The sequence below is a fragment of the Zonotrichia albicollis genome, chromosome 1, assembly GCF_047830755.1.
Source record: "Zonotrichia albicollis isolate bZonAlb1 chromosome 1, bZonAlb1.hap1, whole genome shotgun sequence".
Classification (NCBI taxonomy): Eukaryota; Metazoa; Chordata; class Aves; order Passeriformes; family Passerellidae; genus Zonotrichia; species Zonotrichia albicollis.
Window position 1 is genome coordinate 46,075,302 of NC_133819.1, and position 15,152 is coordinate 46,090,453.

General features: G+C 45.2%; 2 protein-coding genes across 2 annotated transcripts in view; one reads left to right on the forward strand and one right to left on the reverse strand.

The window, feature by feature from the left end:
* Positions 1 to 558: 558 nt before the first annotated feature.
* On the reverse strand, positions 559 to 3,347 carry TMEM158 (transmembrane protein 158). The gene has a single exon (XM_005485846.4). The coding sequence runs from the start codon at positions 3,111 to 3,113 to the stop codon at positions 2,136 to 2,138; it is 978 nt and encodes a 325-aa protein (XP_005485903.2). The 5' UTR covers positions 3,114 to 3,347; the 3' UTR covers positions 559 to 2,135.
* Positions 3,348 to 12,521: 9,174 nt separating this feature from the next.
* LARS2 (leucyl-tRNA synthetase 2, mitochondrial) overlaps positions 12,522 to 15,152 on the forward strand; it is a 125,029-nt gene continuing 122,398 nt past the window's right edge. The window contains exons 1-2 of the mRNA XM_074540209.1: positions 12,522 to 12,674; positions 14,325 to 14,453. The gene's annotated coding sequence lies outside the window, so the exon portion shown is untranslated. The remainder of the gene's footprint in view (positions 12,675 to 14,324; positions 14,454 to 15,152) is intronic.

Below are 15,152 nucleotides of genomic sequence, written 5' to 3' on the forward strand. Positions count from 1 at the left end.
TATAAATCATGAATTATTAAAGCCGGAAAAATTTCCAGTAAAAATTGTTAACTCTCTGCCTAAATGCATCTCATTCAAAAGATGAAATTATTCCCTAGCATAGCAACTTTTCGGAAGTGGTCTATTCCATATGTAGAAGATTTCTCTTTTGAGAGGGTGTTAGCAGTATCTTCATGTTTTCCTGCTAGCCCTGCCTTTCAGTATGAAGAGGTGTCTCTGTCACAGAGGAGATAATAGGCAAAGAATTGCTCTCTAGCATGTCAAATGTCTGCCAAGAGTTTGCACAAGGTGGAAATGACACTGTTTTATACATCAAGCCTAAAAAAATAGGGGCTCTCTAAACTCGGTGTACAGGAGCAAGTGCCCTTTGGATCAACAGGTCAAGAGAGCACTTCCCACAGTGGCCAGAAACTCTGCTTTCTGAAAACAATGCCACTGCAATGCCTACTCAAGTGACAACCCCGACAAGAGGATTAGCAGGAGGAACAGGGGGTGTAGAGGCAGCCTACTAACATGGAGCATTTTTAAATCTTGATTTATTTCTGCTGTTTGTCAATCTTTTTATCTCTTTTTTTTTTTTTTTTGTCCAGACAGCATACACATAGAGCATGCATTAATTTTATTTTGTTGTCAGTTAAAAAATATGGGAATCCTAAGAATTTAATCCCTCCAGCCTTTCTATCCAGTCATTTCCATCATACAAAACAAACACACCAAATTAGCCCCAAGCAAATTCATGCCTTCCTAGCAAATTAAATACATCGATGTTGACAAAAAAAATGAGAATTCCTATTGCGAATATTTGTCACTTAGCTCTTATTTTGGTTTTAGAGACTTCAGCTGGACTAATCATGTCTAAGGCAAATGAAACAACTTTTTATAAGGCTAAACAGCTGGAAGTATACAACAAATGATATTTCAGGCTACACAACTGTCTGCTCAAACAAGAGAGAAGAAATCTTTCTTCTTTGCATCCTTGCACAGCAGCAGCTGGAATCTAGTTCTGGACTGGCAGCTCCTGCCTTCTCACCCCACAGACTTGCTGTGAGCAACCCTGCAGACTGGTAGATGAAAAAGAGGTACAGTATTACTGTGTCTCCAACAAATACACTGCATCCAAGCTGGTTTTGAGGAATGAACATTGAGCAAGTCAAGAGACTTGCCCCACATTGTTTAGCACAACTCAGAGTGGGCCTCACCTTCCCAGGAGAGAAGCCAGCCAACCTCAAACCGAGGAGAAAGCTGTAGTCTGTGGAGATGTGCAGATGAAATTGCTTTGGAGGATCTCTGGCACAGCTGCGCTCCCCACCCCTCTCCACCCAACCCTGGTGTGGGCATTCAGACCCACATCTGCTGCACAGATAGGGCAAACCCCAGTCAGAAATCCCAGCTCTGGGATTCTCCTTTTGCCACCAGCAGCCCTGGCAACACCATTTCACGGGGAAAGGAGTTTCGTGGCAGGTTTGCAGACAGGAAGGCCAGCCAAACCCTCTGTTCCACCCTGGAGGAAACAGACCAACAAAAGGCTACAGTGGCTCCAGAAAGAAAACCTCTGTATTAAAAGCCAAATAACGCGGAGCTACAATAATAAATACACACTATCTCAACCAGGAAATTAAGTGTGAAAGGTTCATTAAAGTTCAGCTTCAGCAGTAACAATATATATACCACATCGCTTCTCCATTCTGTCAAAGAGAGAGATACCCCTTTCTGTCCATAAAGGAAAAACCCGTTCAAACCATACCCTATACAAAAACGCTACTCTGACAACAAATGCAGCCAAATAGGAGGGTCTTTGATTTCCTCCACTGAATTTAGGGGGGCTTTTTCTTGCCTTTTTTTTTCTTTTTCCTAGGGGAGAGGGGTTGTTTGGTGGGGTTTTTTTTTGTTGTTGTTGTTTTTTTAGATTTTTTGGGGTTTTTTTTACTAAAAGGTTCGTTTAAAACGGGTATTAAAGATATAAAACGCGCACATATGATTGGGTCCCCTCGGGGCCGCTGCCCTCGGGGCCGGGCGCGGAGGCGGCCCCACGTCCCGCCGCGCACCTGTGGCACGCTGCAAACAAGAAAAACGCGACAGAGTCCGTCCCGCGTCCCTCCACCACAGGACGAAGAGCAGGGGGTCACCGGCAGAGGCTACTTGGCGGCGGCGGCGGTGGCGGTGCTGGCGGCGGTGCCGCGGCGCTGCTCCATGCCGTTGGGCAGGAACCCCGCGATGATGGGCACGGGCCAGATGAGGGCGGCCACGCTCCACACGATGATGACCAGAGTCATGAAACACGCCACCAAGGTGGACTCGATGGGCTTGCGGTTCATCCGCCAGCCCGGCTCTCCCTTCAGCTCCTCCAGGCTGAAATCCAGGCAGCAGAAATTCAGCGGCTCCCCTTGCAGCCAGTACTGGCCGGGCTCGGCCGCCGGCGGGTAGGAAAGCGAGGAGGAGGCGGCGGCGGCGGCGGCAGCGGGGGGCTGGGGCTGTGGCTGGGGCTGGGGCGCGGTGCCCCGCAGCCGCCCGACCCGCCTGCTCCGCACCCAGCTGCAGCCCACGCAGAGGCGCAAGTCCTGCTGGGCGCCGCCGGCCGCCAGCCCCAGGTGCTCGATGAGCAGCGGCGGCCCCACGCGGTGGAAGGCGGCGGAGAAGAAGGCTCGCCCGTGGCTGTTGGTGGAGAAGAGCAGGAGGTCGCACTGGATGCCCAGCGGGCGGCTCCAGCGCACCAGCAGCGAGCTCAGCATCTGCCGCTGCACGCTGATGTTGCAGTGCGGGTCCTCGGCGGGCTGCGGCTGCCCCTGCGGCTGGGGACGCTGCTGATGCTCCTGCCCCGGCTGCTCCTGCCCCGGCTGCTCCTGCTCCTGCCCGGACGTGGTGGGAGCGGAAGAGAAAGGCTCTTGGCTAGGGGCAGCCGGCGTGCCCGGGCTGTCGGTGCTGCCTTCCTCCTTGCTCGCTGCCCCGTCGAGGTCCATCTCGAGGCTGGCCAAGGAGCGGGAGGAGGAGTTGGCAGGGGGCAAGAAGAGCTCCTGCTCCTGGTCCTCCTGCCCGCTGGCAGCCGGCGAGGGGCTCCAGCCCTGGCAGGGCGGCAGGCAGGCGGCCAGCAGTGCCGGGAAGAGCAGCGGCAGCATGGCATTAACTTACAGCCGGAGAGGAGGCAGAGGAGGAGGAGGAACGGGAGGCTGCATGGCGCTGCCGGCTGCCATCCGGGAAAGGAGGCACAGCGCTCTCGCCGAGCGAGCGAGAGAAAGGGAAGGAGGGTGGAGGCAGGCGAGGGGGTGGGAGCGGGGCTGGGGCTGCCGCGGCGACGAGCCGATCGAGCCGGGAGCCTCGGTGACGGCAGCGGCTCCCCCCTTCCCCGCCTCCTCCGCCCCCGGCCCGGCCCGGCCCGGCAGCGCCCCGGCGGGAGGAGCCGAGCGGAGCCCGGCCGAGCTGGCCCGGGGCACCGCGCTCCCTGCCCCGGGGCGCGGGCCTGGGCGGCCGCCGCTCTCCCCTCAGCCGGCACCGTCCCCACACGGGACCGTCCCCACACGGGGCCGTCCCCACACAGCGTCCCCCTCAGCCGCGCCGGGCCCCCCGCGGCCGTGTCCATGGGGACAGCCGGAGCCTCCCACCTCCAGCGCCCCATCTGACCCGCGGGGACCGCCGTGGGGACCGGCGCTGCCGTGGGGACCGGCGCTGCCCCTCCTCGGTGGGCTTTTCCTGGGAGGGAAAGCGGCTGGCAGCGGGCAGCGCCCTCCCGCCGCCGCCTCGGGCCGGGGCGCGGGTCCGGGAACAGCATCCAGGAACCGGCTGCACACTCTTTCACTGTGATTTTCTGGGAAGGGAACGGGACAGGACAGGACTGGAGAGACGCGGAGAAAGGAATTTTAAACTCGGTGCCTGCGTCCTCCACAGCGGTACCCTCCAAGTCCGGCCTCGGCCCCAGGATGTGCCTGGCCTTGGACCGCAGGCATCCCGCCCATCCGACGGACGCTGTCGGTCCTTGTAGCAAAGATTTAAGCGAGGAATCTGCTTACAAGCAGCACAAAGCTCCTAAGCGCGGTAGCCGTGAGGTCTGGCAGCGTTTTTGAATCGCTGCTTTACGGGCATGGTATTTATAAACAGACCAGATAGTCAGACTTGTTTCGTGACCCTGCGCTAGTTACAGTATTACTCTTGACACGGTTTGAGGCTTGCTGAGTTTCGGTTTGACACTCGGAGCCTCGGGGAGGGCCAGAGCTAATGACACAAATGCTGAACGTTTTTTAATCTTTACTTGGAGCAGAGGATGGGAATGAGTTACATTATGCAGGCAGGCATCCAGAACTGAGACTGTTTTCTTTGTGTTTGCAGCCCTTTTTTGACAAATAGAGATGCAAAAGGAGTACACTAGTCTTTCCCAAAGGATAGAATCAAAGTCCATAAGGCTCTTCTTTGAGATTGGCATCGGTCCCATGTCAGATGTGTTCCCACATCCAAGTAACACGTGGACCCATTCTCACTTGGAAAATGAGTTCCTGTAATATCAGCCTTAAGTCCTTCAGGTGAATGAGGGTAGAGAGTGAATTAGAAATTTTATATTATTCAACATGAATGAAGGTAGTGAGTCAGTTTTCTTTTAAAACCTGTGCCTAAATATATCATGACAAAATCCATAATTATTTGCCTCATATTCAAAAGATATCTGAGCAGCAAAATGTGTTTTTGTTTAGTCCCAAATTTGTCAAAAGGGTACTGGCTACCTATAGTTTGGTTTACAACAGAGAAAGATGCCTGGTGAAGCATTTAAAGCAAGCTGTCTGCTTCCAGTTCTGGGCTCATGCTCAAATGTTGCAGTACAGTTAATACCTTTCTCGGTGTCTCTCATTTTAGAGTTCTCTGATATTTTTTGTTGCCTGTTGAATGTATCTCTACATGCTTTTCTTGATGTTGTTTGTCATGTCCACACTCCCACACATTTGTGGGGCTATAGTAGTAGTATTTGTGGGACTATGGTGGGTCCAGACCAGATTAAGAGAGGGCCAGTGTAATCCTAAAACTGTGTGGCCACTGTGTGCACAAATTACATTGCATTGGGATTTTTGGCACAAAGGACTGGAAATGAAACTAAGCCTCATAAATAAGATTTAGCTTCTGAACACTGTTGCAGTATGTGGGTGGCAAATGTTCTCAGGCAGAGCTTCAGTTCTTTTGGTTTCCACTCCCAGCATCCAATTGAATGCAGTCAGGGGTATTTGTGAAGAAATTCGAGGGGGGAAGACTTGAGCTAAGTTTCTTTTTCTGCAAGGAAGGATAACCTGCCACAGGAAATTTAAATGCATTCAGCATCATTTAGACCTCCATAGCAAAGAGCTAAAAGACAGCAGTACATTACAGGTTGGAGATGCACGGGTGCCTCACACCTATTCCTGTTCATCAAGAAATAATTGACCAAGTGGGTGGAGGAAGCAGAAAGTGTGTTAGATCATTGATTGAAAGGCACTGTCCAGCAGGGCCCTTTACAGATACTTTATTTCTAGGTCTACCATGTATAATTAATCTCTGCAAGGATCCAGTCATTCAAAGAGATAACAGCACACTTGAAAACTTTGTAAGCAGAATCATTATATAGCTCAATTCTGTTGTTCTCAGCCATAAATCTCAAAGAACAAAGTAGTTTTATGGCTAGGGAGGCTGAAGCATAAAGATATTGGGGGCCTGACAAAGGTGACCTAGATGTCACAGGCAGATCAGAGTGTAGGTTTTGCAGGTTTGATTTATAGATATAACTAGAACTATAATGTGTACCATAGGTCACAGTAGCATTTGACAGTATGGTAGAGGAGGTGTGAAGTGGGTTATAATGATAAAATTTTAGAAGAGAATAATGAGGCAACAAGACAGTAGGAGTTTCATGAGACAGACTGCAGAGCTGTTGGCAGGGTGAAGCCTAATAGTAAAGGATGATCAGAATCTTTGGAATTGTTTTAGTGACATTTTAACTAAGCATTTTTAACAAAGTGTTGTTTGGGAAATACTCCAAGTAAGATGAAATCAAGAACAAGTATTTCTGCCCAAGAACCCTTAAATTTACTTCTCATGAGGGTGCTGTTTCAGAGACTCAAATCTCATTGCAGCTTGTGAAGATTGATCCTAAGCAGGTGCTGATTTCAGAAAGAAATCCGTAGTTGCATTCAAGTCAAAAGCTTGTGATGCTCAGGCAGCGTTTCTCAATTGAGCCAACTCGTGTTGTTCTGCACTGAGGAAAGAGAGTAACTGTGTAACTTTTCTTGACAGAGGATATGCTTTTGGGGTTGTCATTTCTGAAAGGAGTTGTGTATGGGAGAGAAGACAGTAAAGGTAGTGGAGTACAGGGTTGGATATGCAGCTGTAACATCACAGAGATATTTTTCTGTGGAAAGACTGCTGCTGTCAATTTCCAGGGGAAAAGATGTTGGGAGCAAGTAACTATAGTGATGCACTACCAATCCCTGTAAAAGTGCCAGGTAAATAAGGAGAATTTCACAGTCAACAGCTGGAGAGGGAGGCCGGGCCAGGAGAAAGAAGTTGGTACTTGAGTGCTCTCAGAAAAAAAGGAGTTTCAATTCTGTGAAAGGAGTAGGATCAAATCATCCTGGGAATTCTTCTGAGAGTCTGCTTGTTCCTAGCTGAGGAAAAATGTTTCTGTGATTCAATTTAGAAGGCTTGGTTGGCTAATGGTTTCACAGCTGATGTGGAGGGAGTCTCAGAATAATGCAAGGAAGTGATCATGTAATGTCTGTGGAATGTATCCTTTGAAGAGCCATCGATAATCAGTGGTTTGCTGGTTGAGGAAGGAGCCAAGGGATGTTTCATACTGCCCATCAAGGTGTTTCTTTGATTGTAAGTACAGTAATCAGGACTTTCACTCTCCTCCTTTTCTCTTGGTATTCTTGTGGATTTGCCAGAAATTATTTGTGATGAAATACTTAAAGGCCACTGAAGCTTCTGAAATAGATAACAGAAGCTGTTTGGGCTAAGCAGCTTGCTACTGCTACATCATGTCAGAATGATTTGTCTGTAGAGAACAGAGATCATGTGCTGCACACAACAAACCAGGGGTTTGTACCACTCTTTACCTGGATAGCAGAAGCCCACAAAGGGAGCAGCCAATTGGCAAGCAGGCCAACAATAAGGGCATAATCTCTCCAGAGAAGTCAACACATCTCTCTCAGTAAACACTCTAAGCTCATCGTTTCACAGGCGTTTCTGTCAGCAGCAGATTCTGCCTCTGCACCACCCTCTCAGTTCAACAAACAGATGTCCCTGAAGCCATGAAATGACCCACGTGCAAGGGCTGGGGCACATGACTGCAATTTTAAAATAACTTTGATAATCATGCCCTATTTAATTAAAAAACTGTAAACATTTTCAGCCCAGCCTTAACCACAATCTTTATTTTAACCCCTTATGCAGATCACCACACACTCCTGCCAAAAGCTGTACCTGCACAGCTGAAGGAGTGAGTCAGGGGAAGGGGTTTGGCAGTGATGGCCAGGGCTCCTTACTGGACGTCAGATGGGCTCTGGTGGGGCTCCCATGGTCTGCAAGCCACACAGATGATGGAAGAGCGGACCAAGGGAAAGCCACCAGCAGCCAGGGCTCCTAGAAGGAGTACTGAGGAGGAGTTACCCATGGCAATTGCTACAAAGTGGAATCCATCTGTAAATATGATTGCTAGAAATCAGGAAAATATTTTTCAGAGCATCAGGGGGTATCAGTAAGGTAGAGGGCCTGCTGGATGAGTGCTCTGGGAGCTTTCAGGACTACTTACAAACTCATCTTTGGTATCCCACCAGACTGCGTTGTACGAGCACAGACTGAAAACACTGTTTCAATTCTAAAGATCAGTGTGAAATATATGCAGAGAACGCTAACAGGAATGTATTAATAGACTTTCAGAACTTTTTTTGTAACATGCTTTATATAGGTTGAGGCTTTTAGACAAACATCAAAGGGGAAAAAAGGGGGAAAAAAGATTCTGTGGGAATGGGTATAAGACACTAAACAAATTTTGCACCTCCACAGCTGAATGTGATCTTGATGTAATCACAAAATATAATCCCCCCCACCCCATATAGGTTGGATAGGTCTAGTTTGCCCTACAAAGAGTGTTAAATGCAGTGCTTTGATGTATTCCATTTATACAATGAAGTTTTTAAGGTCAGATTTAACATGAAGCACTGTTCCAGAAGACTGGATTCATGTTCTTGCCTAAGTTCCTATTTGCAGGTTGATCAAAACCCTCACTCATGTGGGACTTCCTCCCAACTGAATTTCTAAAGCTAAGGCAAGATTGAGGCCTGGACTATATTTATTTTTTCTTGTAGCTACTTAACTACCACGCTTGCTTATTTTATATTTTATTGGCCAGGAGCCAGACTATATTTATAACCTATTTGCCTGATATTTATCTCACCAGCCAACCTATCCAGTGTTGGAGCTTGGCTGAAACTGGCAAATTTAGGAGCTGATATGTTGGAAAAAAGAAAGAATCCAAATTAAATGCTGCAGGTAGAGAGAGCAGCAATCTGGGTCATTTTAAAAAAACCTCATATAGGACTAAAGGGCAATGTAAGAATTTTGATCCCACACATTGCAGGACTCAGGTTTAGTTACTACCAGATGCTAAAGGCCATTGTAGGGTGGGTTTGACCAGGTGTCTGACATCATGTGTTCCTAAAGCACAGATGTTCTGAATGTCTAAATGATCCCTGGGATTCTGAGCAAGCCCTGAGGTGTCATAGCCATTCTTGAAGGAAAAGAGATCCAGTAAAGACTAGTTGTTTAATGCCAGTGCTGTGGAGGTAGCAGGAATGGAAAAACATTTGGTGTGATTGCATATTAAATTGTTCTGCAAAATATTTGTACATAAAATAGCATTGCTTAATGACTATTTTATGAGTTTGCCTTTGGAAAATCTAAACATTTACTACAATAATACATTGAAAAATAGCTCCCTGGGAAGCATTTAATTCTACAAATACTTTATTTCCCAGCCTGTTCTGAACATGGCTCTAGGGCTTGTCTTTACTGTTATTTATCTCTGTAGAGAAAAAGAAACAGGTGAAAAAGTCTGGTATTAGTCTGCTCCAAGCACATGTGGGTTTGGTGCTTGCATCCAGTGTCGCCTCAGTACCTCAGTGGCTCTGAAGTGCAGCTGTGGAATATAGAATCTTGCTTCCCTCTGAAGGCACTTGGACTGTGAAGCAATCCTGTTCCAGAGGAGAGGAAGACAAGCTAGTTCACAGGCCATTTGAAACTTGTTTTGTCCTGCAGAAGACACACAAATGCATGACACTGTCAGTCACAGTCTATCTCCTAAGGAACTTTTCCCAAAAATAAGTGAGAAGAAGAGAATCTGGGTTCAGGAGATCCTGTGTGCAGCTCCTTAGCCAGCCTGCAGCAGCCCTGACCATCCTGTGTATTTCTGTTACTAGCTGGTTCTTCAGTGCCCTGCGGTACAGGACAGAGACATTGTAAGGGAATCTACAGCGTGGACATAACTGCTTTCACTGCAGGCTTTTGTCCCCAGCCATAAAAGAAAGTGTGGAATAAAGAAGGAAAAGTGGAGGCTGCAGTCAACAAAGTGAGGGTGGGTGGAGGGATAACAAATACCAGAACTGGTATGAGGCATGATTAAATTGTGAAAGGCTTTGAAAGTGAGAACAAGGAGTTTGCATTTGGAGCAGGAAAAGAGGAGAAATGACAAGAGAACTGTGGAAAAAGAATGATGTGCCCATGTGAATGAACAGCTCCAGATGGTGTAGCCAGAGAGGAGATTACAAAAGGGGAGATGTACAAGCCTTGGCTAGGACTTTCAGCAGCAGATGAATTGTGATACTTTGGAGATGCTGCATGAAACAAATCAGTGACATTTGAAGTACAGTAGCATCAACATCATCAGTAAAATTAGCAGTAAAAGCTAAACTCCTCTCTGCCTCCAGACAGTGTATGAACCTTAGACTGGGGCTGTCAGAGCTGCTGTAAGCTGTTGGCATGCAGAAACAGACTGGAATTCTGAAGCAGCACACAGGTACCACTTGGTGGTCAGCAGAGCAGTTATATGTGTGCCCCCTGTTATGTGGCCTGCTGGCTGTCCTTTCTCCAGTGAGACACTTTGCTGTACATCAAACAGGAAAAGAGATTCATCTGCCTCAGTGAGTCAGCAGAACAGCATTAACTCTTTGTGGAAGTGTCAGTGAGTGGGGCTGAGTCATCCAAGCATACACAGCTAGCCTGATGCCCACCCATTCCTTCAGCTGGGCAGCAGTCCTGAGCTGCCAAAGACGAGGTGCTAATATTGCCCATTGCACTCATCAGTCCAGCATCATTATTATTTGCAAAACAGCAGACAGTTTCTAATGTCATATTCAAAAAACTGTCAGTTGTTTCTGAGTTAGATAAGAATCAGATTTAAAAAGAAAGAAAATATTCTTAATTCCCAGGAAATTTGCTTGCTTATACAATTTATTTTCCCAGCAATGGCCACAATTGGTATGAGCCATAATTAGTCATTCAAACCTCAAGACTTACACCTTTGCTAAGCTGAAATAGCTTCATGGAAGTCAAGAGAGTCAGAGCTTTGATTCCTAACTTTTAAAGAACTTCTGTCCTAGTCCAACAAAGCCAGCATATGAACAAGGTGGCTGATTGCTTTCAGCAGGACCCTGCACTCACAAATGCTGTTCTGTATGGCATTACAGACTCACCTCTGGTGCAGGGGTAAGCAAGTAAGAGCAAATTCCTGTAAGCCTGATGCGTTGAACAAGCAGCAGAGGAACACCAGCTCTTCAGAGAAAAAGATTTTCTATTTTCATGCAAATGTTCCCAATGTTCTGAAGCAGAAGGAGATGCTTAGAAAATACATGCAGTACAAACTGCTTGTACTCTAAGAGTTTCGTATTCACTCAGCATTACCTGTGCTTCCCACGAAATAATAATCACAAGACAAGTAGGAAATACAGCCTCTGATATTTTGTGCCTGGTTCTTTCCTGAACTGACCAGGTTTAGGTGTGCCTGGATATTTATGATATCTTGGCTTGATTCTGTAAATTAAAGAGGGATGCATCTCAGCCCAAAGATTTTTATCTTAAATTAGTTTGTGGGATTTCTTGCTTAAACCATCATGTCAAATGCTACTGTTTCTAATTTACACAAGTCCATCACCCACATAATTTCAATTGGCCTAGGCTCTTTTTACTGTGTTTCTGTGAAGCACTAGAGCTGACAATTGGGTTTTTATCTTCTCATGAAAGCTGGTAAGTGGTAACCTGTTGTAACTGTATTCAGGCTCCTCTTCTCAAGCTCTAGCTATGAATGAAGGCTTTGTTTCTCTTCTCACCTATACCCATCCACTGTGCCCTAATCCTGCTGCAGTCAGCAAACTGTGCTGGTGGAACTGCCAAGGCCCCCTGGTTTCCAGGCTCTGTTATACAAATCCCAAACTCACAGTTATGAGAAGGTGACATATTCATATTTGTGCTTTTGGTTGCACCCATTGTAGTTGGATAAAATCATAGACATAAAAATTGGATTTAAAAATAATCCTCTGTATTCTTATTGCATTACAGGAAAATTTAATTAATCTCCATGGGATTTGCATGTGCCATGATGGTCAGGGATGCTGACACCACTAGACCACTAGAATAAAGTGGATAATCTGAGAGAGAGTTTATAATACTTTAATTAGCCTAATGCCTTATGAGAATATTATTTCCATTGCGTTGGCTGCATATTTAAATATTGAATTAGCTTTCATCCCTTACATAAAATACTCATTGGCTACATTTGCTTCTTCATGCCAGATCAATAGCTTCTGCAAGCAGCAGGTTAGATCAAAATCTGTTTTCCCAGATTTACTGCATATGTACAAGTGCAATGCCAGAAGAGAAAGTATTCTATTCCACAGGGAAACAGTTTGCTCAGAAATTTGATTCAGGATTACCTGACTATCCCGGTTTAGAAGTCCTCCATTTCCTTTCTGTTAACTGGTGTTCATGCTTCTGTGTTGGATTTTGATGCCTATCTCTTGACACTGATGTCTGCCAGTACACATATTCCTGCCTACAGTAAAACAGATGGCTTCTCTGTGCTACAAAGTGATAGATGTTAATCCACTGATCATGACTTCTGAAGCATCTCTGAATGGATGTCAGAGCCTTTATGTGCAGTGCAGTATATAATATGTGCAATGTAACAATATAACTTTTTTTTAAACCCCATTTTAAATTCTTGGACTTTCTGTTTTCATCTTGGCTGCGTTATCATCCCTGTAGGGATTTTGTTTTCTGATACACTGATGTCAAATCCAGAAGGCTGGACCCTGACTCACAAGGCTGCAGAAGTTTCCCCAGACAGCACAGGTTTTCTGCCTGCAGTAATATCTGAACCAATATTCCCCGTCCTTCTCTTCCATGGCTTGTACCTACCAGTTCTGAGACAGCCTAACTGGGACTCCAATATCTCTCACTGGGCAAAGTGACCTGTTTTAGTTCATTTTCACTTTCTGCCAGCAGCTCTGCTCAAATGGGCCGACTGGGTGGCTGGTCCTAGGAGATGAGGAGCACAGTCTCAGTCCAGAGGCATTTTTATCTCACTTCTGTTCTCCCTGCTTCTAGCCTACAAATTGGAAGGCAGATTTGCTATGTCGGTGGTGATAAGAAGGAAGCTGCAGGAACGTTAAGTAAAGGTAGTTGCTTGTTAAACTGGTAATTGCATAAGGGGAAACAGAGCTCAGTGCCACATTTTAACAAAAAAATAAAAAGTGTCTTACAGAGAAAATCATGTTATAGGAACAAAATTAGGAAGAAGTACGCAGCATTAGTGTTACTTTGACAGAAATTTTGGGTTTTATGTGGTCGGAGGAAGTGGGTATTAGGCTCTCCAGCTGTTCTCCCTGTTGTCATGTACACCAGCAGCTGGTTTTCTCTAGAGATTTTACAAATGCTGATGCTATTTTTGTCCCATAATTTTATACCTTTGAACGCACATGTAAGGAGCAAAGATGAGTTTAATGAACAGGACTCACTGAGGCTCTACTGATAAGTGAAAGTTATACGGTTAATTTTGTAGCATTGCTTCCTTATTCAAAATAGTGTCTTTAAGCATCAAATATTGACATGATATGGTATAAGGATTTCCCCAGTGGTAAAAGAAAATTATATAATTTAAGCAAAACTGTCCATATAATTTGAATCTGAGGCATGACTGACACAGGTGGTCTTTTGGCAGTCCTTGGAAGAAAATTGACACAAGAACTGGGAGGATTTTTGTGTCACTCTTGAAAAGAGGAGCTTGAGATATGTTTGAAAAAGGTATCTTGAAGGCAAAAAACCCCAGTTTCAAGGCAGTAGAGCTTCTTTTGTGAAAATTCTTGTTTACTATTATTAGAACTGGTTTAGGGTGAGGCCTCTTCCACAGGCCACTCTGACCTTAAATAAATGACTATAAAATCATTCTGAGGTAGAACTTAAAAATTAAATTCCTCAGGAAATTAAAATTCAAAAGAAATTTGTTTCCAAGCTATGGAAATATGGATTTTAAGGAGCTGGCTTACTACTGTCATGTCAATAACAGAAACTGCTTTGTACCAGCTGTACTATCTTGATTAATTTTGCATAGACTTTTCATCAAATTAATGTCTCAAATATCCCACATCTGCAATATCATGTTTATATATTATCTAATTATTTAATACAAAATACAGAAGATAATACATACAAAAGCCAATGATCAAGCAATAACACCAAAAGCTTTTCATTAAACTTAGCATTTCTACAAGAACCCAACAGAACTAAAAAGGTGAGAGGGTTGGTTACATCACTGAAAACTGAACTAGAAAGTTTTAAGTTGTCATTAAATGGTTTGATTTCAACAAAGATAAATTTTGTACCAACTTTACAGGCCATGCCTTTGGCTCATTTACACACCTAACACTGCCCTGATTATCAGCTTTGTTAGAAAAATCCTTATAGAGAGTTTACATCTGGTCACTCACAGATGGTCAGATTCTTCTACTCCTCATAATATACTGTATCCAGTGTGCCAAGGCCACAAAAAGGTATGGATAGGAATGCTAAACAATTTATTCCAAAGGCCAGATTACAAGGTTTACATCAACATTACCTGTTGGTTTTGATAGATTTCTGATTAAGACAGGAGAGTGGAGAGGTCTGAGACCATAAATTCATTTGCAATATGGCCAGGCACCTGCCGAAATAATGGTGTTCTCTGTGATTTTTTTGGGTCATGTTTTTCAGCTACTAGAAACTGCTTTTGAAGTCAAATCCCTTCAAAAAGTATTTGTTTCACAAAAATTATTTACTCCTGTGTCCCACAGGGACTGTCAGCACTAAATGAAGATCTCCAGGGGCTCACCACTGAAGTTGATCACTGTTTATGCAAATACTATACCTGCAGTATGACTGCACCTGGATCCATTCAGCTCTCTTCAAAGGACTTACAAGAGGTACTAGAAAAATATATGGATGGTAACTTTGGCAGTGCTCTTATACATTGGTAGCCCATGAAACTATTCCAAGAGTTGAATGCCTATACCTGAGGCAGAAGGACCCCAAAAGTAACATACACTTATATCTGTATTTTTTACAGATAATATTATGTTCATATGAAAGCTTATTTTCATTTTCCTGTGAGTTTTCTATAAAAGCCATGCTGAAACTGAGCAATGTACTGAGAATTTTTGAAGCTCATTGTAACTACTGAGCTCTGAATGGGAAGCAGTTCCTGGCCCTCTGTATTCTGGCCCCAGTGGGGTCTAGTGAAAGACCCTGGAGAGGTCAGAAAAGATCCTGGAGGGAATCCTAATCCTTTGAGCAACCTGTCTGGTAACTGGGCAGAACAGGATGCTTCATTCTGCCACTTCTTCCTTCGTCTTCAACCTGTGATGGCAAACATCTGGGAATATGTCCTGCATTTTGCTCTATGCAAGCAAGAACAGCTAAGCACAGAGTAGGCAAATTAGAAGGGACCACTGGACCACTTTGTCCAACCCTCTGCTCTAATCTGGTTCATCTAGAGCAGCTTGCTCAGGGCCATGTCTGGTCAGGTCTTTAATGCCTCTGAGGATGGAGATTCCACAGCCTCTCTGGGCAATCTGTGCCAGTCTTTTACCATCTACACTTAGATGGAATTTCCTTTATTTCAG

What these genes read in the sequence shown, in the direction of transcription:
- TMEM158 (XM_005485846.4), bottom strand. Translation starts at nt 3,113, where the DNA reads ATGCTGCCGCTGCTCTTCCCGGCACTGCTGGCCGCCTGCCTGCCGCCC.